This window comes from Pochonia chlamydosporia, chromosome 5 (assembly GCF_001653235.2).
Source record: "Pochonia chlamydosporia 170 chromosome 5, whole genome shotgun sequence".
NCBI classification, from domain to species: domain Eukaryota; kingdom Fungi; phylum Ascomycota; class Sordariomycetes; order Hypocreales; family Clavicipitaceae; genus Pochonia; species Pochonia chlamydosporia.
This window is the reverse complement of record NC_035794.1, coordinates 2,891,671-2,911,395: the sequence shown is the minus strand read 5'-3', so window position 1 is coordinate 2,911,395 and position 19,725 is coordinate 2,891,671. Positions and strand designations below refer to the sequence as shown.

Sequence of the window (19,725 nt, the reverse complement as noted above, 5' to 3'; positions counted from 1 at the left end):
GTGACAAAAAATATAAATCCAATCTAGGAGCCCTTTCTTTAACCGAGTTCCAAAGTTTGGCAACCTTCAGAGATTCGGGGACAACATTCGCGGACCTAATCCAGCCATCTGCGACTGACCCTCACCGCGTACACTCCAGATCCAACCCATCTCAACATCGCCATATCTTTGCGATTCAAAGCAGCCATGCAGTTTACACTTAAACTATTAGCCTTTTCCCTCGCGGCAGCTTCCGCAGCACACGCCTACCCCATCACCGAAGACAACGTCAAATGTCGCGACGGCCCATCAACCAGCCATGCCATCGTGCGCGCATACCCCCTCGGCACTGACGTGACGCTGCTGTGCCAAACACCCGGAGAAGTCATCTTCGGCAATTCCCTCTGGGACAAAACCACAGACGGGTGCTTCGTCACAGACTACTACGTCAAGACTGGCTCAACCGGCATGGTCACCGGGCCCTGCGTCATGCCCGGCGGCGCCATCAACGACAAGATCAGTCGTGCCGACATCATGGCCCGCGCCCAGTTCTGGGTCGACAAGCATGTTCCCTATTCCATGGACGCCAGTTACCCTGATCCGCAGGGCACAAATTACAGGACCGACTGCTCTGGTTTCGTGTCCATGGCTCTGCACACGACGCCCCAGGGGTATAGTACCGTGAGTCTGCCCGATGTCGCAAAGTCTATTTCCTGGTCGGAGCTGCAGGCTGGTGATTTTGTTGGAACTCTGGGGCCTGGTACGGGTGGTGCGGCTGGTCATGTTACTATTTTTCATTCTTGGGTGGATAAGTGCAAGAAGGCGTATAAGACGCTCGAGTGTAAAGGGGATGCTGGGTGTGTTGCTTTCCAGAGACCTGTTGGATGGGGAGTGGGCAACTTTACGGCTCAGCCGTATAGATATACCAATTTGGCGTAGGGAATGTATATGATGTTGCTCGAGTGATGGCTTCTGGGATGAATGTACATATTAGGTTATGACAGTATGACAGTGGTGGTGATGACAAAGTTGTTCCGTGGAGTTAGGACCTATCTCGAAATTGTATCTTGTATTATTGTCATTTATAATGACTACCGCAGAGGAGGTCCCAAGCTTCACATCATGAGGTGTGGCTGGTTCCAGTTTGTTCGCTTTCGTAGATCTCTGTGCAATGACCAAGGCAGTGTTTCCTTGGTATGATGTAATAAACAGACCACACATTCTGCTTTAGCTCTCTTAGACCATGCCAAAATGTAGGGGGGGCAAGGCAACGGCTAAAAAAACCAGCAGGAGTCATGCACGGCCGATGAGTCGAAACCAGCGGCCGAGGAAGAGCTTTACAAGTCTTTGCATGCGGTTGAGGCTTTGCGGATTGTAACTGCCGTTCAAGTCATCTATTTCTCGTCTCTCTCAATTCTCTAATGGGGATTGAGAGGTTGCTGCAGACTGCGCTGTAGAGGTAATGCTCATTATTTGGCATGCTGTATATTGTGGTATTTTACGTGTTTATACTTGACTGGGCAAGTATGCTTCATCGCAGGCCATCAGTCAGATGTAAGTCTCCTGCCGGTAGATGGACGGTGTCATGTCCTTGTCTTGTGGGATTCCAGGTCGGCAGTTCCTACACGGGACTTGTGTATCAAACTCTGTGCGATACCGACCTCAGGCTCCAGAACTGCGCAGAGTAGGAGTTAGGGAGTCTATATAATTTATATTAAGTTGGGCACATATTGCGGCAGCAATGCACTCAGACTGTCTCCCGTCTCTCATTTTGCAAGGCTTCAAAATTCAGCTCCACTTGGCACGCCAAATGAGCTGTCTGCAACGCACCAGATACTTTGCACCAATCTTCATTTCGTTTTTAGCATTTAATTCCGTCAAGTCATGAACCTGACGTGTAGTGCAGAGCACATCTCATTCAGGAGAAAGCTTATTGTCTGCAAGTTGGCTCATCAGCACTCGTCATCGAACCCAGGCCCTTTCATTCACCCAACCACCAACAACGAATGAAAGCAGCAGCAACCCTTGAAGGCTCCGTAGGGCGCAGCAAAATCGGCTGATGACCTGCATGTGCCAACACTAATGCGGGAGGGAGCGGACAGTGACCTGGTTGAGGGAACGTGGCTGGCTGTTGGTGCCGAATGTTCCAGAGAGCTGGGTTCAGTGTTCTGAGACAATGAATGGCACCTTGCCAATTGGGCTGTGCATTTGTGCGTATTGTGAAGAGATTTGGCGGTGGTGGTGGTGACGCTAAGTGCGAAATGCAGCGAAGGCCTCTGCTTGTGTTGCTGAATGTGGAGACGGAAAGGATGGAAGGGTAAGGGGACTGACTGGCTGACTGGCTGATTGGAGTTGAGGAGCTTGGGATGTCGGTGATGCAGTGATGCAGTGATGCAGTGATGCAGGGAGAGCTCGGATAGGGAGCTGGATGCAGAGTGCGTATTGCGTCAAATGCTGTCCCTGTTGACGATGATGGTGAACTGGTTGGTGGACCAGACTGGATGGTTGTGAACTTGTGCGACAGGCCTCGATGCACTACGTGAGTGGTTTGATGGAAACTGTGAATGGTACTTGGCAACTGGTCATCTGGTCAAGAGTATTGATTAGCACCAGCATCAATAATGGGTAATAATTGGTGAAGTCATCAAACAATTCACCATCTCGAGGAGCCACGCGTATTGTTTGATGTCATCTCTGTGTGCCCTGCCCACCACCAGAACTGTTGGGCCAGCCTTGAATGTTTCCCTGGTGTTGCAGAGGGTGTTTCTGGCTTGACTGTGACGGGCTTGCATATTTCAATGTTCCATTTCGTAGATTCAATGTTTCGTAGATTCGGGGCAGCAGGGTTCCATCGAATGTCAAGTCGTGGAGAACCTTGAGCCTGATCGGCCTGTCACTCTGCTCCTTCCTTGATTCCATCCGAACAGACAACATTTCCTATCCGCGGACCCCTCTTCTCTCACATCTTCCAATTGGAAACCAAATATTACCAAGTTTCGGCTCCATTTTTGCTTTCCAGACTCCGACCTTTCCAGGATCCAGTCTTTCTCATCCAGGTCTGAAGCACCGAAAGAACGCCAAAAAGGCACCAAGTGAGGTTTAGCCACTAAAAATCCGAGGCATGTTCAGTGGCTTGCATGGAAGTCTACGTCCCATGGACTTTCGATGGTCGCATTCGATCTGGTCAGGTCCTTCAACATCAGGGCTACGAGGACCATGACATGGAGGTTCCTGTCTGCTTCCATTTCTTTCCCGCACAACACAATACAGTGCCAGCAACCAGCACAGCACGTGTTTGCTTTTCTCAATCTACTTGCAAAAATTTCAAGACACTCTCAAGCTCAGCTCATGCATGCCATGCAATACCATATTATACATAAAGTACCTGTACATGTAGCCATTGAAGCTTCCTCCGTCTGTCTTGGGTCAAAACACAGACCAATTGACCCCTGCCCGATTGGGTCTGGTGGCACATCCACACCAAGCTGACTCCATTTTGTCACATTCATTGACCACCCCAGACATGGACCCAAAAGGGACCTGAAAGGAACCCAAAGCTGCGCCTCAGCAACTTCATAGTCAAGTCCAGTCCAGTCCAGTCCATTGCGACTGGAATCTCCTGACATCTGTGACTGCTTCTTCCATTCTTTTCAACATAAACTGGCCCCCAAACAAAATCGACGACGTGCGAAACGTATGAAGCGTTGATTGTACGATAATACTGCGACCGTCCATACATACTTCACATCCGTCACCAGCAGTGTCAATCGATTCGAGGGTCTCGACGTGGTTCAACCCCCATCGCCAGTGGCGGTAGCAGACTCCAACATGGTCACCGGCGTAAATGGCACCAATGGCGCAAGCAACGGCAACGGCAACGGTATACCTCATGTGAATGGTGACGGACCCTTGGTACACAGGATGAAGGCCCATAGGAAGCAGTCGAGTCCTATGGCTCCCGACTTTATGGTCTCTGCGCCGGGCAAGGTTATTGTCTTTGGCGAGCATTCCGTTGTTTATGGAAAGGTGAGATTTTGGCCGTCCTTCCAGCACTATTCCATATACCGGAGAAACCTGCCATTCTTTGTCGTTATTGCTATGGGCTAATCAGTTGCCCCCTAGGCTGCTATTGCTGCCGCCATTTCCCTGCGATCATATCTTCACGTTACGACTCTCCAAATCTAAGAGAACAGTGTCTCTGCGCTTCACTGATATCGACCTCGTACACACCTGGAATATCGACGAGCTCCCCTGGAGCACCTTCCAGCAGCCCTCCAAGAAAAAGTCATACTTCTCCCTCGTCACCGAACTCGATCCCGACCTCGTCGCCGCCCTCGAGCCTCACGTCGACGTCTCTCCCGACAGCCCCGAAGACATCCGCCGAGTCCACAGAAACGGCGCCTTTGCCTTCCTCTACCTCTTCCTCTCACTGGGCTCGCCCTCGTTCCCAGGATGTCTTTACACACTACGATCTACCATACCAATTGGCGCTGGTTTGGGAAGCAGTGCCTCGATTGCAGTGTGCGTGTCTGCAGCCCTTTTGATCCAGCTGCGGACCCTTTCTGGGCCGCACCCCGACCAGCCGCCCGAGGAGGCTCGTCTGCAGATTGAACGAATCAACAGATGGGCCTTTGTGTACGAAATGTGCATCCACGGCAATCCGTCTGGTGTCGATAATACCGTAGCTACACAAGGTAAGGCTGTTGTGTTCCAAAGATTAGACTACGCCAAGCCACCAGCCGTAAAGCCTCTTTGGGACTTTCCTGAGCTGCCGTTGCTGCTTGTCGATACAAGACAACCCAAGTCGACTGCCCACGAGGTAGCCAAGGTGGGCGGGTTGAGGAATACGCACCCAAAGCTTGTGGGATCGATTCTGGATGCCATGGACAAGGTGGCCAGCTCTGCGGCAGACCTGATTACGGACGAAGAGTTTGACGAGGAGGAAGAGGAGAGCTTAAGAAAAGTGGGCGAGCTTATGACCATAAATCATGGCCTGCTGGTGTCCCTGGGCGTTTCACACCCCCGATTAGAACGCGTGCGCGAACTGGTTGACCACGAGGGCATCGGCTGGACAAAGCTCACTGGAGCTGGTGGCGGCGGCTGTTCAATCACACTCTTGCGACCTGACGTCCCCCGACCGAAGCTCGCCAAGCTGGAGGAACGACTCGAGAAGGAGAACTACGCCAAGTTCGAGACGACTCTCGGCGGAGACGGTGTTGGAGTCTTGTGGCCAGCCATTCTGAAGAACGGCACCGAAGAAGACGAGGAGGGCGGCATGGAAATCGACTTGGAAAAGTTCTTGAATGCGGAAGGCACAGAAGGTGTTGAGAAGCTGGTCGGTGTTCACGGCGACGGTGGCGAACGCGAGGGATGGAAATTCTGGCGGGTGGAAAGCCGGTGAACAGGATGTAAATGAAGAAAAAAGTAATGAAGCAAAAAAGGCAACGAGTCAAGTAGGAAGTGGGAGCTTGGTAACCTTCGAGGTGGTGTGTTCTTATGCTGGACTTGATTGATGTCTACATTCGGTTTTCCCTGGAGGATATAATTTGGCAAAACGGACGAGTCACTAATGGTTAGGACCCTGGGGGAAAGGAAGAATAATTTAGAAGCTTTTTACCTTGCGGTATACACTATTCCTGTCAATAAAATAATGCCAAGTGGGTTGAACATTATCTGAACACGAAGTGAACGGATGAATGTAGGTACGTCATTGCCTTGACTGAACATCACGAATAGTCTGTTTAGTCATATTCAACGCATGACGTGCTCTCCGAGTGAAGAATGTTTACGCGTCAAACTGTGAATACATTACTTCGCGTGGTATGTCATTATTATCACCGTGAATAGATTATTCACGAAGTATACATCATGTTCAACACAGCTCGGTTAACAGCTCATGTCCAGCATGTTCAATCAAGACTGTGAATAGCTCGCTTCCATTCGTGACCGTTCAGTTCACCATATAAACTGCTCTCTGCGGTTTCAAGATCAGATCTACAAACATTTCAAGAAATATTCGACCAAATACCAAGATGGCCTTGAAGCAGTCAGTTAACCGCCGCGTTCGTAAGCGCAGGGACCCTCTAGCTGGTGACGGAATCATACAACCTACACATTTACCCTTCAGGCTGAAGGCTCAAGGAACGGCGCCGCAATACCAAAGAGTAAATCGCCCGACAAAGTGCGTCAAAATCCCAGAAGCAAAGCGCCGTACTACGAAACACCAAGGTCAAGGCCAGGAAGCCGAATCGCAAACCACACAGAATCACGCAAACGTACCGAAACCGCAGGATCAGCCGCGCGAAACAACCAGGCAGGCAACCCCAAAACCAAGACTAATCCTACCAAAGTCCATACAGCTCCATCACAACGAGGACCCCAAGACGCAAACCCTCTGCCTCGACTGCCAGGCTCCCCTTCAACCGCCAAACCACCTCCTCCGCGTCTTCCCCTGCCGCCACATCATCTGCGACGCATGCTTCACCAAAGGCTTCGACAAAGACAAAGAAAGCAAGACGCCCATCCACTGCTCCTTCTGCGGCGCCTGCGTTTACCGACCGAGTCCGCCCATCGAGGGCCTGGTGTGCGACCACCAGATCCCGTATGTGACGCTGTCGTCGAGCATACCGGGGGATTTCTTCCTGCGCGAGGGGCAGACGACGCTGGGCTTGCAGTGCCAGCGGTGCTTTGTGCTCTCCAAGATGAGGCAGTACACTGCGGAGATTAGGGAGAAGACGGGGCAGAATGTGTTTGCGTGCTGTGGGAGGGGGTCAGATGCGATTCATGGGGGCAGTGTGTCGAGCTTGTTGGTCAGTGAGTTGGATGTTGTGGTGGATGAGTTGGTGGGCGAGGCGGCGTTTGTGACGAGGGAGTTTCGGGAGGCGGCGAAGGGGATGGGTTTGGACATGGAGCTGCAGGGTGTTGAAGTTGTTTTTCGGAGGGCGAATTTGGAGATTGGTACGGGGATGGGACTGGGGGAGGGGGAGGGGGTTGAGTGCATGGAAGATGTGAAGTTTGAGAGCGCTGAGTTTGTGAGGGAGCACGCGGAGTATTGGGCTGTGTGATGGGAAGAGGTTCATGGGAAAATGACGGGAAGAGGTTGTAGATGTAAAGTTGGTGTTGTGTAAGTGACCAAGACGAATTAAAAGGCAGTTCTCCACTCACGTCGCTCCACCAACATTCGAAGCTCAGCATCAACACAATGCCCAACCAGCAACCCAAACCACAAACAAAACCTCGCAAACCTCTAGAACATCTATCCAACATGGTACGTCAACACCAAGCACTAAGATCCGACAAAAAAACACGTAACTGACGCGCACGCGCAGAACAAAGACTCGTCCTTCACGTACGTCCACATGACGACGCCTTCCAACACAGACCTCTTTGAGGACTTTTGCAAGGACAAGCTGCCGTCTGATGAAATCTTTGTCCCGCTGCAGCATCAGCCGCTGAATCCGGAGGATGAGGATGACGTTGTTCCGGATCAGCATGCTGCGTTTGGAATCACCCGCGCGACGAGGGAGGTGAAGGGGGCGGCGTGGAAGGATTTGGGGCTGGGGGAGTTGATGAGGAGGGGGCCGCCGAAGGGGAGTTCTGGGAGGGGGTTGAAGGGATTGCCTAGGTAGATTGTTAGTTTGTTATGTTTTTTTTTCTTTCTGGGTGAGCGGTTATGGCGTTTTGGCAGATAATACGGAATGGGAACGGTTCATATGATTTGGTTATGAGCGGCCTCTTTACACAGCAAGTTCACATCACTGAACAAGCACAGTCCATCAGAACTACACAAGCAGGAAGTCAAGTACGTCCACTGAAGAAGTAAAGTCCATCCAGAACCATTGCACACAGCAAGCCACTGAAGAAGCAGTCCATCAAAAATGCATCCCACAAATCTATTCACGAGGATATCGTTCCAAACTCCATAAACGCCAATCAAACCCACCACTTCACTCGCCCCAAAGTCAAAACCTAGCTCTTCCCCAAGAAACCCTCCCGCTCAACAACCTCCCCCCGAAACTTGACCAAAAACACCGTCTTGCCAGGCCACATGTCCCCCTCCCCAACCGTATGCGCCGTCACCCTCGCCGGGAAATCCGCGCCATCACAAACCCCCTCCACCACGCCGGCCACAAACGCCGCACAGTTCAACTGGCTCATCTCCCGCGGCACGCTGATGTACTGGTTCACCAGCGGCTCGTTGTCGATAATCATGTACTCGTCTGGCGTGTCGGGGTTATTAGACTTTTCCAGCCGGTCCGCCTGTCGGCCAAAGAGGTGCTGCCAGACGTTCTGCTTGATGAAGTGCAGGAGGGCGATTATGCTTAGCGGGCGGAGCTGGGAGCGTGGTGGCTCGCGGTATAGTAGGAGGTCGAGGAGTTTGAGGCCGATGGAGTGTCCTTGCGTGTTGAGGCTGTGCGCGGATGTTAGCTTTAGTCTGAGCAAGTGATAGCTGGCCGATCGAGGGTGAATTACCGTTGTTCCAGTTCTTGAATGCCTTTTACTCTTCTTTGTGCGTAGGTGACCATTTCGCTGAAGAGGTAGGCGAAGCTGGCTTGGCTTAGTTCGGCGGTCTTGGTGCGGTTTAGGGGCCGGTGATAGATGGTTTTGCCGTTGCTGGGGACGCGGAGGCCCGGTTCTTGAGGCCCCGAGGCCGTGGGTTGCAGATTTGACATGTTGGGTTGGATGTGTGGTTTGGTGATTTGGGATACGGAATTGGATGGTGTGGTTATGAGATTGTAGTGAGCTGTCTGACGTGGGGTGTGGGGCAGATTGATTTGATGTAGGGTAGTTAGCTTCCGTTGGCTGAGATGTGTAAGAGTAATAAACTTTAGAATTGTGCAAATTGGTTGAGACTTGACTGGAAATAGAATCATGTCTTTAAAGTAATTTTATTCGATTAAATTTCTGAAACTGGAAAGAAGCGTAGCTCCATTGTGTTAGAGTGGAAGAGTGGAATTTGTAGTCAGGGCTTGGTTGCTTGCCTGTAATAAGCGTAAAGGGACCATTGTAATACACTCTCCAATACAAGGTCACAGGGTAGTGCATTGGCCTTCCCCTGAATACTTTTGCATTGAAGTCAATTGCACAAGTTCTTGCTCGTTGGAAAAGCATAATAGGCATTAAATCGGTTGAACGCCGAACGGGCCTAAGATGTCGGTCCCATCACGGACCTCGACGTGGACCCAGAATCCACTGAACGGGGCATCAGCTCCGGGTGAGCCCGGAGATAATTGTGTAGACGGAGTCTGCAGGGTCGTAGGCAGATTGTAGCCTGGTTGTGAAATGTTAGCCGATAAATCCTTTATTACTTTGTTCAGTTGTTGAATTTGCTCTCCGGGTGGCATTCTCTTGAGATTGCAGAGAAACCTGGCCTCCGAAGCACTTATATGACATGCAACCCTTGACGCAATGAATTCTATTTTCTTCCAACAGAGTGATGCTATAAACTGCCTTAGCTATTTGAAGGCCTGCAAATCTAAATCCAAAGACAACTTAGCAGACCGTAACACATTCTTCAAGCTTGCAGACGCCTAATGGCTTGGTTTCTTGCATCAGTCCAATTCCTTGCACTTAGACAAGACAGTGATTTCGAGCAGTTTTGAGTGCTTTTCTTGTCATGGATTCGGGGGACAAATGGTCCCCGCTAGATCCACTGTTACAGAGATGGGCGCAGCAATGCCAAGTCTTCTCCTTGTTGGCTTGGCCGTGGAGCTGATTTGGACGTTCTCTTTGGGGTAAAACTAACCTACTCACCAAACCTATCATATTGCCTGAGCATCGCGGCGGAAATAAAATATACTTCCAGCCCTTAATGATGCTTCCTTGGCTCATACAAAATTGATCCCTTTGACTTGATCTTGACCCTTTATTCCTTCTTTGCCATATCTTGCAATGGTCCCCACGAAGCCGATAATTGAGGTGCTTCCATCAGAGCTGCTAGGCAGCATCCTGCACCACGTCTACGCATCTCATGATCAAGAAGCTGGAAGTTCCCTGAGCTGCCTGCTCGTTTGTCGTCAATGGCGAGACTTGGGATTGCCAATCTTATACCGCGACCTAGTGCTGGGAAGTGCTCAACTGCCTCACTTTCTGGCTGTCTTCAACCAGCAGGCCATCTCCGCGTTCACGCAGTCTCTGACGATCCGTGTTTCATGGCCTCAAACTGCAACCAGCGACGAACTAGCGCCCGGTAAACTGCCCGATGCGTGGCTGCGTCGCCTGGTACAGGATGTCATGGACCATATGGGTCCTCGGCTGCGCAGTTGTTGCCTCTCGACCTCCTGTCCGGTTTCAAGGGCCACAATTTTGGCCTTCCTCAGAGCGCTTCCTGCTAGCTGTATCAATTTGGAGCTTGATACTGAAAACTACGACACGGACGACTTGGACAACCCGTTTGGTCACCGAGATACCGACGATGTTCCTGACAATGCGGTGCATTTGTGCCACGAGCTGCGTGGAATACTTCCACGGCTGGTTCAAGCCCGCATTAGGTTGCGGACCATGTGTGCAGCTATTGTAGGCACGTATAATGAATATCACGATTTCCAAGCCGTGTCACTTCCGTCGATGGATTCTCTCATGATCAGTTGTGTCGACGGCTGGGGAGTTGGTAAACGCTGTCATCAACAACCCCGAGGCGTACAGTCGTTGGAGCCAACGTCTTGGCATTCCGTTATCCACGGACTTCAGCAGGTCGCAAAGACAATAGAACGTCCAGATGTCCAATTAGTCGTCATGGGATGCGTAGGTGGTAGTGAACAGGACCGGCGCCACCATAAAACATTGCTGCGTTGCCATGTTAGCCAGGATATCACTACTCGGGCATTTTCCGTCTTGAATTTGCCGCGGATCGAGTCCCTAGACAACGAAAGCCCGAGTATTTACTACGCCCGAACACAGGATGGTGGCATTGTCACGGGGGGATACTCATTATTGCAGGAAAGCATCGAGGGTCGGCTGTGGAGAACACTGACAACGGGTACAAGGCTGCCTGCTGATGCGGCTAAGGTATCTCGGATACCGCTGCGGAAAGAAATGGTTTGGCCAGAAACAGAGTGGAGGGAAAAGTACCCGAGAAAGTCGTGTCTTTTGTGGGTGAACGAGAGAAAGACGGGCATGAGGTTAGTAGAGTGCGAGGAAAGGCATGACTTTGATTTGAGAGGTTTGGTGGAGGAGACGCCTGGTGGATGGCATAGACCAGTAGAGCACGAACTTGCCCTTCTAGTAAAGGATGAGCAAGAACTTGGAAGTTAAAGACGGTGGCCAAGTTGTGTGATACGCACAAACCGTTGATTTGCTAGGAAGCAAAGCAGTGCTGCATATGGGACGGGACATCGGCTTACTCACTTCAGTACACGAGTGACGTCAATACAATAATGGAGCATCTTGTGAGTCGCATCGTCTCTGGCAGGAACAAGGCAACTCTTTCAGAGCGATTATGACCTAATCAAGGGCAAATATTGAGACGACATGGAAGACAATGTGTAACTCGGTGTTGCTCATGCAATAACTAACCGTAATTTTGGCCAATCATGACCCTTCCAATCTGATTTAGGTACCTAGGTAGGTATTAGCACCATTATTGTACTCGGTACATGTGTATCTCCTGCCCAGACTTGGGTCGCTCCTTCCTCATAAAGCATCTTCATCATAAATCGTCTGGTCGTCTCCCGTCAAGCCTTCTACTGCACCGTCACAACCTTGGAATGCGTCTGCTTTTGCTTGAGCAACCCCTCAACCCAACTGTTTGCATCCTCCAACGCCTTCCGTGGATCCTTCTTCCGCTTGAGTAGAAATCCTTGAATTTCCGCAGGCGAGAACATGCCCTCCGGTATTTGTTCACCAAACTCCTCTGAAATCTTTCTCAATTCCTCCGGCGTTATATCGAGCTTCTGTCCCTGGGGGGTCAAAATCTCAGCCATCTTTTCCAATTTCTTGTCTTTGGCGGCCTTGTTCAATTGCGGTGCGTTCTTCAACGGCTTCGGAGGCGCAACCGCTTCGTACATGCGGTAGAATAATTCACCGGCTTGCTGACTCGAGGCATTCTTGAATCCTACCTGAACATCTACTCGCCCAGGACGAATGAGAGCCTCGTCAAGCGACTCGGGTTTGTTGGTTGTCATGATGAGAACGCGTCCCTCGTGCGAAGCTACACCGTCGATGGCATTTAAAAGGCCGGAAAGAGAGATGTTTTCCGGGGCAAGGACTTTCTTCCCTGCCGGATTCTTGGACTTGTTGGCGGCATTCTTTCGCGCTTTTCGTCTTCGCCTGGCCCGTCGCTCATCTTCACTGCTGTCGTCGCTATCTTCGCTATCCTGGTCACTCTCGTCTGAGGATTCGTCCTTTTTCTTACTTTTCTTCTTCTTGCTGCTCTTGTCCTTTGTCCCGTTGGTTTTGGGCTCACTCTCTTCCTTCTTAACATTACTTACGCCGTTGACCTGTGCTTCTTCTGTCTTCTTAGTCTTCTCTCCGTCCTCCGCTTTCGTCTTCTCGTCCGCCTTTACCCCTTCCTTGGTTGCATCGTCCTTCTTCTCGCCGTCTTCATCTGATCTCCCGTCGCGTCTCAAGCCTGCGGTATCAATATCCTCTAGCAGAACAATGCATCTTCGGGGAAGTCTAGTGAACAATGCTGCAAGGTCTTCCTCTGTTACATTAATGTCTTGCAAGCTAATAACGTATATGTCGATTCCGAAAACTCCGGCCAATGCGAAAGAAAAACTGGTCTTTCCCGTCCCTGGCGGTCCATGGAAAAGGTACCCTCGGCGTAATGGAATACCACGAGAGGCATACCATTTGGGAGTGGCAGGGTGAAGATATTCATTCACATCGGCTAAGATGCCATGCTTCTCCTCACTATCCAGTACAACCGTCTGCATGGGTCTTACAGGACGTCTTGCCACTTGTTGCCACATGCTGTGGTCGCGACGAAGCTCCTTCTGTTTGGGACGGTATATGGTTGTTTTTTGGCGCGTATCATTGTAGTACAGATGTTTTGCGTCCGATAATAGCCTTTTGACAGGTTCTAGCATGGCGTTGTTAACTTGAGTTTTGACACAGGACTCGGCTTCCAAGTTTGTACTCACCAATCGATCGTCCGAAACATGAAATTCTTATTTCTTCAGTATCTTTCGTCGCCCCCCAGCCGGAAGTTGCCATGACGGATTCCTTCCTTCGATGTACACGGAAAAAAGTTCCGTTGTGCCAAAAATAGGTCGCGCCCATTGCCGGAACGAATCGTGGACTCTGATCCAAAGGTTAGCTACTAGAAATATGCCTCGGTATGGATGAGGGTGCATACCGATCTCGCTGCTTGGTTTGAGAAATTGAGATATTGACGACCCGAGTCTGTATCACCCCCATCGGTAAAGAAGAGAGCGCTTTCCAACTCCTCTTCTTCCTCCCATGCGCTCTTCCATACCGTCTGGGCCATGAGGAATTGGCTATTACGAATGCTTTGATGCTGGGACAGCCACTTCATGAGGTGACTGTAAATATGGTCATACTCAGAAACATACATGGCACACATAAAATGACGGTCGACAAAGGTGGCCACATGGGCATAGACCTGAGAAACAAGCTTGGACAGACCCCAGAAGAAGCCGAGCAAGGTCAGGAGAATAGAAGGATCCACACCCAGCTGCGAGCCGAGAATTCGATAAATGACGAGAACGACCTGCAGCAGCGGCGAGCCTCGACCAGCCGTGGCGAGAAAGCTGTCCATGACACCGGCCGGAAAAGGCCCCGTCTGTCCTCCGGATCCAGTGGGGCCGGAGCCGTTCATGGCAGATGTGTTGAAGACGGCATGCTGGAAGATGGATGGAAGTTGGAAATTCATCTTGCCAAGGGAATCCGAGAACCAAGCCACAGAAATGTTGCAGGAAGACACTTTGGTTCAGTTCAGGATCGTACCGGTATTTATATTGGGAGCCGCGCGTTTGGTCAAACGGGGTTGCAGCTGGGTTGCAGCTGGCAAGGCAGGCCGCCAGCCGCCAGCCTTAATATCGGATGCCGATGTCAAATTCACACGCGGCGCGGTGGGGACTCGTCCTTATTCAAGTAAGGTTCAGTTATTGTTGTGCCGTCTGTCTGGTATTCTGCGCGGCTCGATCGCAGGACTTCTGGTTTCTTTCTCTGCTGGGTTGCTTCCTGCGCAGATAACAGGGCCGTCGTCACTCGCGGTTAAACAACAACAAACCGACTTTGAAATGGCCCAAGGCGAATTTTATACGTCAACCATATTTAGTGTGTGGCGTTTGTGCTAGGCTAGAAGTCAGAATCTGTGGGTGCTGCCTGGTTGCGGGCCGTGTTTGTATTAGTCACTTCGATTTAGTTCTTTGGTTCATGAGCAACTGACTGACTGAATGGTGTTGAGCAGGACGACTCGTCATACTGGCCGCCTAGGTGGCAAATTTGGGCCAAACAGAAAATTAAACGGGCACTTACAGACCACCGGACAGTTCCCAGGTTTTTATAGAACAAGTTTTCTGATAGAGTACTTGGCCCTGTGTCCGGAAGAAACTCCTACATGAACATCAGGCGGGGCCACCAAAAACGAGAGAATCGAATAATCAACTGCATGCCAGTTAGGATGTGGCTGAGGAAGCTTTCATATGACTGTCCCTCGTTGACATCGCACAGCACCAGACAGACACTAATGCACCATGGCCACCCACCTCAGTAAAGATTCTCAGCTCGCGCCCGCACCATGTCCATTTCAAATGTGACCCAACAGGCCTTGAGCCTGACCCAAGTTGAATGAGTTCGCAAAGGGTCTCGTCATCAGAGCGAGGCTGAATCTGTAGTGTCTTACACCCGCGCCAATTCGTCGAGGCTCACTTATCCAGCGTCTGCTGCAGAAATAGGATAATCGTTCAGTGGACTTGACAAAAGTTTGGGACGGTGTACAGTATCACACAGGTGTATCTCACTTGAGCCATGTCTGAGACGCGAGTACCAAGTTCAAGGCGAGGACGATCTCATCACAAAACGTGAATGGGCCAACAGGTTTTGGGCTTGTCATGTTTGCTACCCAGTCCTCGACGCTTGAACAGTTCTTTCATACCCTTGACCGTCTTTTCGGCACCATTGCCGCACAGCCAACCAGCATTCAGCCACTTCCTCAACAGGCACTTTGAGCCGTTATCCGTTTCGAACTTCTGAAAACATTACATACGAGACTTGGACAAGCGCGTTCGTGCTTCCGAGCCGGTCAGGGATCTGCGAACTATCCATATACATCGAATGCAATAGATGGCCAGGTTACAGTTTCTGACGAAGCATCAACAGTCGAAGTCATGCCACTCAATTTGGGATATGTGCTGTGCAACCTAAATTGTCACGAGACTCGGATATTCCTGCATTGATGGGGCCGTGACACAAGTTTCTTGTTGGTTTGAGAGCAAGATGAATAGCCTAAGAGGATCCAAAGGCATCAACTTGACTAACAGCCCTAAGCCCAATCTTCCGACAGCACCGATTCAACATGGGAGCATGCATTGTTGGGCCCTTGGCCCGTGTCAACGTACATGCCCCTGGTGCGTCCACGAAAAAGTTCTTTGTCTGTGCATGCACAGACATGTGTGTCTGGGAGATCTGAGAACAGCTCTGAGTCGGGCCATCGTGCCGTGTTGCTGCCTTACACCATTGAACTGGAGGGGACGTGACAAACTATAGCTAACTGCTTGTAGCAATAGTTCGGCTGAATGCTCGGTCATGCCAGCTCCAGAGTGGCCTTTTTGCGATTTTGCGAACTACAAAAGGTGAATAACGAAACCAAGAATGTCGAGCTGAGGCCGAAGATGTTGTTGGCTGGATAGTCCGGCCCAGGGTTGGCCACAACACTGCATGACATGTGCATGGATGCGTGCGAGTTTGATGTGGACTATGGGAAAAGTGAAGCGGGTGAGTGAACATGAGGTGGACTCAGGTTACACAGTTGAGGTCTGTTGGGTATCTAAAATGAAGGTGTTGTCAAGGTGGTGATATGCAATGTCGAGGAGAGTACAATCTGAGCGAGTTGACGATGAACAGCTTGGCCATATCAAAGGCAATTGGTCTTGCACCCCTTTCACACATGGTGGACATGTAAATCACTGCAAATCAATGTTCGTCTGGGGATGATGAACGCAGCCATGTTGAACTACAGCCGCATACATGAACGATGATCTTGGTACCGGAATACTCCTTGCTGCTTTTGTGTTCAGTCATCTTTGCAAAGAAGCCATGTTACATGTTGTCCTGGACTGCCACCGTCACCGTCACTGCCACGCACTCGCATGCTGGTCGGGGCTCTTTGGTGTGGCAGGTGCCTAAACTAAGTATCTCGTAATCGGGATGAACAACTTTGATTGGAGTGCCCGCGAACAAACTCTGAGCGCAAGCTGAGGTTGCCTAACAAACTATTGGCACGGAGAATGATAACTGAGCCTCACAAGTCAACCAGTAGTCAGCCAACCAACAACTGACAGATCTATTACGCTACTCTATGAAAAATGCATGCGGCGACACTATTCTAAACAGCAAAGGAATCCAAAACTCTGCCTTCCACCTCAATTAAGCAGCGACTCCTTGCTCCCCATTCTCCAAGGTTGTACCAGCCAACTTCTCCTGCACAACATCCACCTCGCTTCCATGCCCATCAGCCTCCGGCCCAAGATACTTGAACCCAGTGACGCTGACGTCCGTCCCACCCGCAAGATAATCCTCCGACTCGCCAATCTGACTCCCCGCGGCCTTCCACCGAGCCATCTTCTCGTCCCGCCTCCTCCGGCACATGTCGTTCAACGCAGGCCAGTAGATGGAGTGGTCATAGTCAAAGTCCATATCGCCGTTCCAGTCTGAGCTCCAGAGCTGGGACGACGGCACAAACTGCGTCATGTCTTCGTTGAACTTGAGTTTTTCCCTGGTGACGGGGTGCATGAAGGGTTTGATGATCTTAAAGAAACCCCACACGATCCAGGGGACTTGACAATGTCAGCATATAATACAAGCGACAAGTTGTCCTTCTTAGTCTTCTACATACCATTGATGATGAGTGCTTTGCCCAACCGCTCCGGGTAGTGACTCTGCAGAATGTGCAGCACCTCTCTCGCCGTTGATACCGGCACACTGGTATTCTGCCTCTGCTTGCTGGGCTTAAAGTTAATCATCAGGTTGAGCTTTTCCACGCCCGCGGGCATCATGTCCGTCACACGCTCCACCATGTAGAACAGGTGGTGAATCTGTCGGGGGCTGGAGTCGGTGTTTTGCCGCCCCGGGTTCAGGTACTGGCACGGCCGGCCCTGCTTGTCGAACCCGACGATGATTTGCTTGCCTGTCTCCTGCTCCGGCGAGATGTACTCGGGGGTGAAGTCGTCGATGCCGTACTCCCTTCTCCAGGCGAGGGTGTCGAGGAGGCGCTGCTCGGATTCCTTGACGGTCCAGTTGGTGGCGCGGAGGTAGCGGAGGATGCATTCACGGGTGAGCCAAGCTCGCTCGTGTTCGGTGATGGGGCCGGACTTGTCTTGCTTGTCTTTGTCCTTGTTGGTGGTGGTGCATTTTATGTCGGTGAAGGACTTGGCCTTCTCTAGGAGTGTGGTGTATTTGGTTTGCTGGTCTGGGGTGAGTTCCGGACGGGGCTCCGGCTTGCTTTCTGGTGTGGGGGCTTCGATGGGCGTTTTGCGCGGTTCTGAGGTGGTGGGCTTTTCTTCTGTGGTTGACATTGTGTTGGGTTGGGTGTGGGATGTGAAGTGAGTGAGTGTTGGTGATGGTTGCGTGAGAAGGCAGTGAGAATTGCTGACCCCTGATTCGGATCTGATGGCTGCTTGGCTATGCGCCGCTGGTGTTGAGTTGGGGATGCGGTTGGTTGCAGCGTTGATGACTCTAAGGCGGTTGGCTTGGGGGTATAAGACGGACCGGCAAGAGCTCTGGTACTGCGTCCTAAGAGAATGTTGGAAATCAACGTTGACGTTGAAGTTGATTGATAAAAGTTTCTGGAGGACAGCCGCACCTCCGGATGAGAGCATCGATAGTGCCAGGGTTGGTCAAGCCAAGGATCTGGTTGGGGACCAGGGCCGCGGATTCCGTGAGTTCTATTGGCTGGAGCTTGGCAATTTCCACCTTCCACCACTGAATTGGAAAGTGCCAAGAACCGACTGCCAGTTTTGATTGAGTTGGCTGCCGTATTCGCATTCAACCACATTCGACTTCAATTTGGAGACACTTTCTTCTTGCAGCTATTTTCGAGACTCTTCACCGGCCACTCCCTTTTCTCGCCGTCATACACCAACCATGTCTCATCTTTATCCGGGAAGAAACCCTGAACGATCATCCTCATTCCAAAGGACACACGATCCAGCTCATGACTCCCTCCAAATCCATTAACACACGCATACAAGCACAGAACTAATATCATCTGTGACATTGAGGGTCGCCGACACTCTTGTCATTCAGAGACTTCGACTCATCGGGTAGAATCTAGAACCGTCTAAAACCAGCATGAATCTCTCTGCCCAGAGCAATCCCACATGCCAGTCTGCATTTTCATACCTCACTTAACCCTGTTGCTCAGAGGTTGCCCAGCGATGGCTTTCAATGTCCGAAGATGAGTCTTGGCTTTGAATTGGCCTTGGTTGCCTTGATCTATATAACCGTCCTTGCGCCCTGTGAATTCCCTGTTTGCTGGCATTTGATTTAGCATCACACAAATTTACCACTCAAGATCATCTACAGACCAAGACTGAAATCATGAAGGTCCTTGCAGCCACCATCTTCTCTCTCGCCATCGCCGCATCATCTACCAGGCGCGGCGCTCCGCACACCTGTCCTGGTGGCCTCACTAACAGCAGTCCCTTATGCTGCTCCCTGAACATCGCTGGCATTTTAGCTCTGGACTGCATTTCTCGTAAGTCCTAAATGTATCCGTTGATTGGCATTCAGTATATTCGGATTAATTGACTGCCTCTAGCCCCTAGCAACGGCTGCACCGGTTCAATGAAGCCTCAGTGCTGCACACTTGGTTTGGTACGTCTAAAGAATTTACAAAACTGTTACGAAACTAACTTTGCCTAGGCTGGTCAAGGCCTTCTTTGCAACGATGCTATTGTCGACTGGGTAAAATGAAGGCCTTCATGGACCGACCCAGGATGCCTTTTATAGGAACATGAGGCAATATACAGCTGCCAATAATACACATCCCACATTCTGCGGCAATGTACTCTACATATCCTGTCTAAAATACTCAACCGTTACCTAATATCTGCTTAAACGTCTCTACCAGCACAAGCAACAACGGCAGCCTCTGACAACTCGGTGCATTTGAAATCCTTGTCTGTGTCTACTTCACTGGCCGCGTCCAGCGTGGATACCGCTACGGAGTGGTAGATTCTCAATATGATGGCTCGCAAGTATCCTTCTCGATCATGGTTTGCCGGCGTATTCACTAGATAGTGCTTGATGCAACTCAACGCGTGAAACGTACAAGCACTTAAAAGGACCCAACGGCCGACAGGGTCTAAGACTGCCGACTTGGTGTACCGTGTTCACGATAACATAAGCTTAACCATCTTATTTAATATTCGGCAAAACATTCCAGTTCTTACCAGTTCCTGGCTGGTCTTAGCCCCCGTCCGTACGGGACTTTCCACGTTGCCGCATTTCTTACAAGCGCAAGTGAGATATGATGGAAAATATCTCACCACCACGTCTCTATCCGTGGCCGGCGACAGAAATCTCAGGACCGGTCATATCTCAACAATGACTATAAAATGC

At 50.8% G+C, this 19,725-nt stretch overlaps 9 protein-coding genes across 9 annotated transcripts; 6 read left to right on the top strand and 3 right to left on the bottom strand.

Moving 5' to 3' along the window:
* Positions 1 to 186: 186 nt before the first annotated feature.
* On the top strand, positions 187 to 918 carry VFPPC_06178 (NlpC/P60-like cell-wall peptidase; the record flags this gene model as incomplete). The annotated part of the gene is made up of 1 exon (XM_018285256.1): positions 187 to 918. The coding sequence occupies one exon, from the start codon at positions 187 to 189 to the stop codon at positions 916 to 918; it is 732 nt and encodes a 243-aa protein (XP_018142310.1).
* A 2,889-nt stretch (positions 919 to 3,807) lies between these two features.
* On the top strand, positions 3,808 to 5,380 carry VFPPC_17928 (hypothetical protein; the record flags this gene model as incomplete). Its single annotated transcript, XM_022429599.1, has 2 exons — positions 3,808 to 4,005; positions 4,091 to 5,380. The coding sequence occupies 2 exons, from the start codon at positions 3,808 to 3,810 to the stop codon at positions 5,378 to 5,380; spliced, it is 1,488 nt and encodes a 495-aa protein (XP_022285347.1).
* A 631-nt stretch (positions 5,381 to 6,011) lies between these two features.
* Positions 6,012 to 7,043, top strand: VFPPC_06177 (zinc-ring finger domain-containing protein; the record flags this gene model as incomplete). Its single annotated transcript, XM_018285255.1, has 1 exon — positions 6,012 to 7,043. The coding sequence occupies one exon, from the start codon at positions 6,012 to 6,014 to the stop codon at positions 7,041 to 7,043; it is 1,032 nt and encodes a 343-aa protein (XP_018142309.1).
* A 137-nt stretch (positions 7,044 to 7,180) lies between these two features.
* VFPPC_13975 (Apc13 domain-containing protein) lies at positions 7,181 to 7,607 on the top strand (the record flags this gene model as incomplete). Its single annotated transcript, XM_018291746.1, has 2 exons — positions 7,181 to 7,246; positions 7,308 to 7,607. The coding sequence occupies 2 exons, from the start codon at positions 7,181 to 7,183 to the stop codon at positions 7,605 to 7,607; spliced, it is 366 nt and encodes a 121-aa protein (XP_018142308.1).
* A 340-nt stretch (positions 7,608 to 7,947) lies between these two features.
* VFPPC_16292 (SPP30 protein) lies at positions 7,948 to 8,651 on the bottom strand (the record flags this gene model as incomplete). Its single annotated transcript, XM_018294045.1, has 2 exons — positions 7,948 to 8,389; positions 8,452 to 8,651. 2 exons carry the CDS (start codon positions 8,649 to 8,651, stop codon positions 7,948 to 7,950), a joined length of 642 nt encoding a protein of 213 aa, XP_018142307.1.
* Positions 8,652 to 9,870: 1,219 nt separating this feature from the next.
* Positions 9,871 to 11,232, top strand: VFPPC_06175 (F-box-like domain-containing protein; the record flags this gene model as incomplete). Its single annotated transcript, XM_018285254.1, has 1 exon — positions 9,871 to 11,232. One exon carries the CDS (start codon positions 9,871 to 9,873, stop codon positions 11,230 to 11,232), a length of 1,362 nt encoding a protein of 453 aa, XP_018142306.1.
* A 428-nt stretch (positions 11,233 to 11,660) lies between these two features.
* Positions 11,661 to 13,813, bottom strand: VFPPC_06174 (mitochondrial chaperone BCS1; the record flags this gene model as incomplete). The annotated part of the gene is made up of 3 exons (XM_018285253.1): positions 11,661 to 13,000; positions 13,062 to 13,221; positions 13,277 to 13,813. 3 exons carry the CDS (start codon positions 13,811 to 13,813, stop codon positions 11,661 to 11,663), a joined length of 2,037 nt encoding a protein of 678 aa, XP_018142305.1.
* A 2,717-nt stretch (positions 13,814 to 16,530) lies between these two features.
* Positions 16,531 to 17,678, bottom strand: VFPPC_06173 (CRAL/TRIO domain-containing protein; the record flags this gene model as incomplete). The annotated part of the gene is made up of 2 exons (XM_018285252.1): positions 16,531 to 16,940; positions 17,000 to 17,678. 2 exons carry the CDS (start codon positions 17,676 to 17,678, stop codon positions 16,531 to 16,533), a joined length of 1,089 nt encoding a protein of 362 aa, XP_018142304.1.
* A 1,024-nt stretch (positions 17,679 to 18,702) lies between these two features.
* VFPPC_17929 (fungal hydrophobin domain-containing protein) lies at positions 18,703 to 19,077 on the top strand (the record flags this gene model as incomplete). The annotated part of the gene is made up of 3 exons (XM_018285251.2): positions 18,703 to 18,859; positions 18,923 to 18,978; positions 19,027 to 19,077. The coding sequence occupies 3 exons, from the start codon at positions 18,703 to 18,705 to the stop codon at positions 19,075 to 19,077; spliced, it is 264 nt and encodes an 87-aa protein (XP_018142303.2).
* Positions 19,078 to 19,725: the final 648 nt, after the last annotated feature.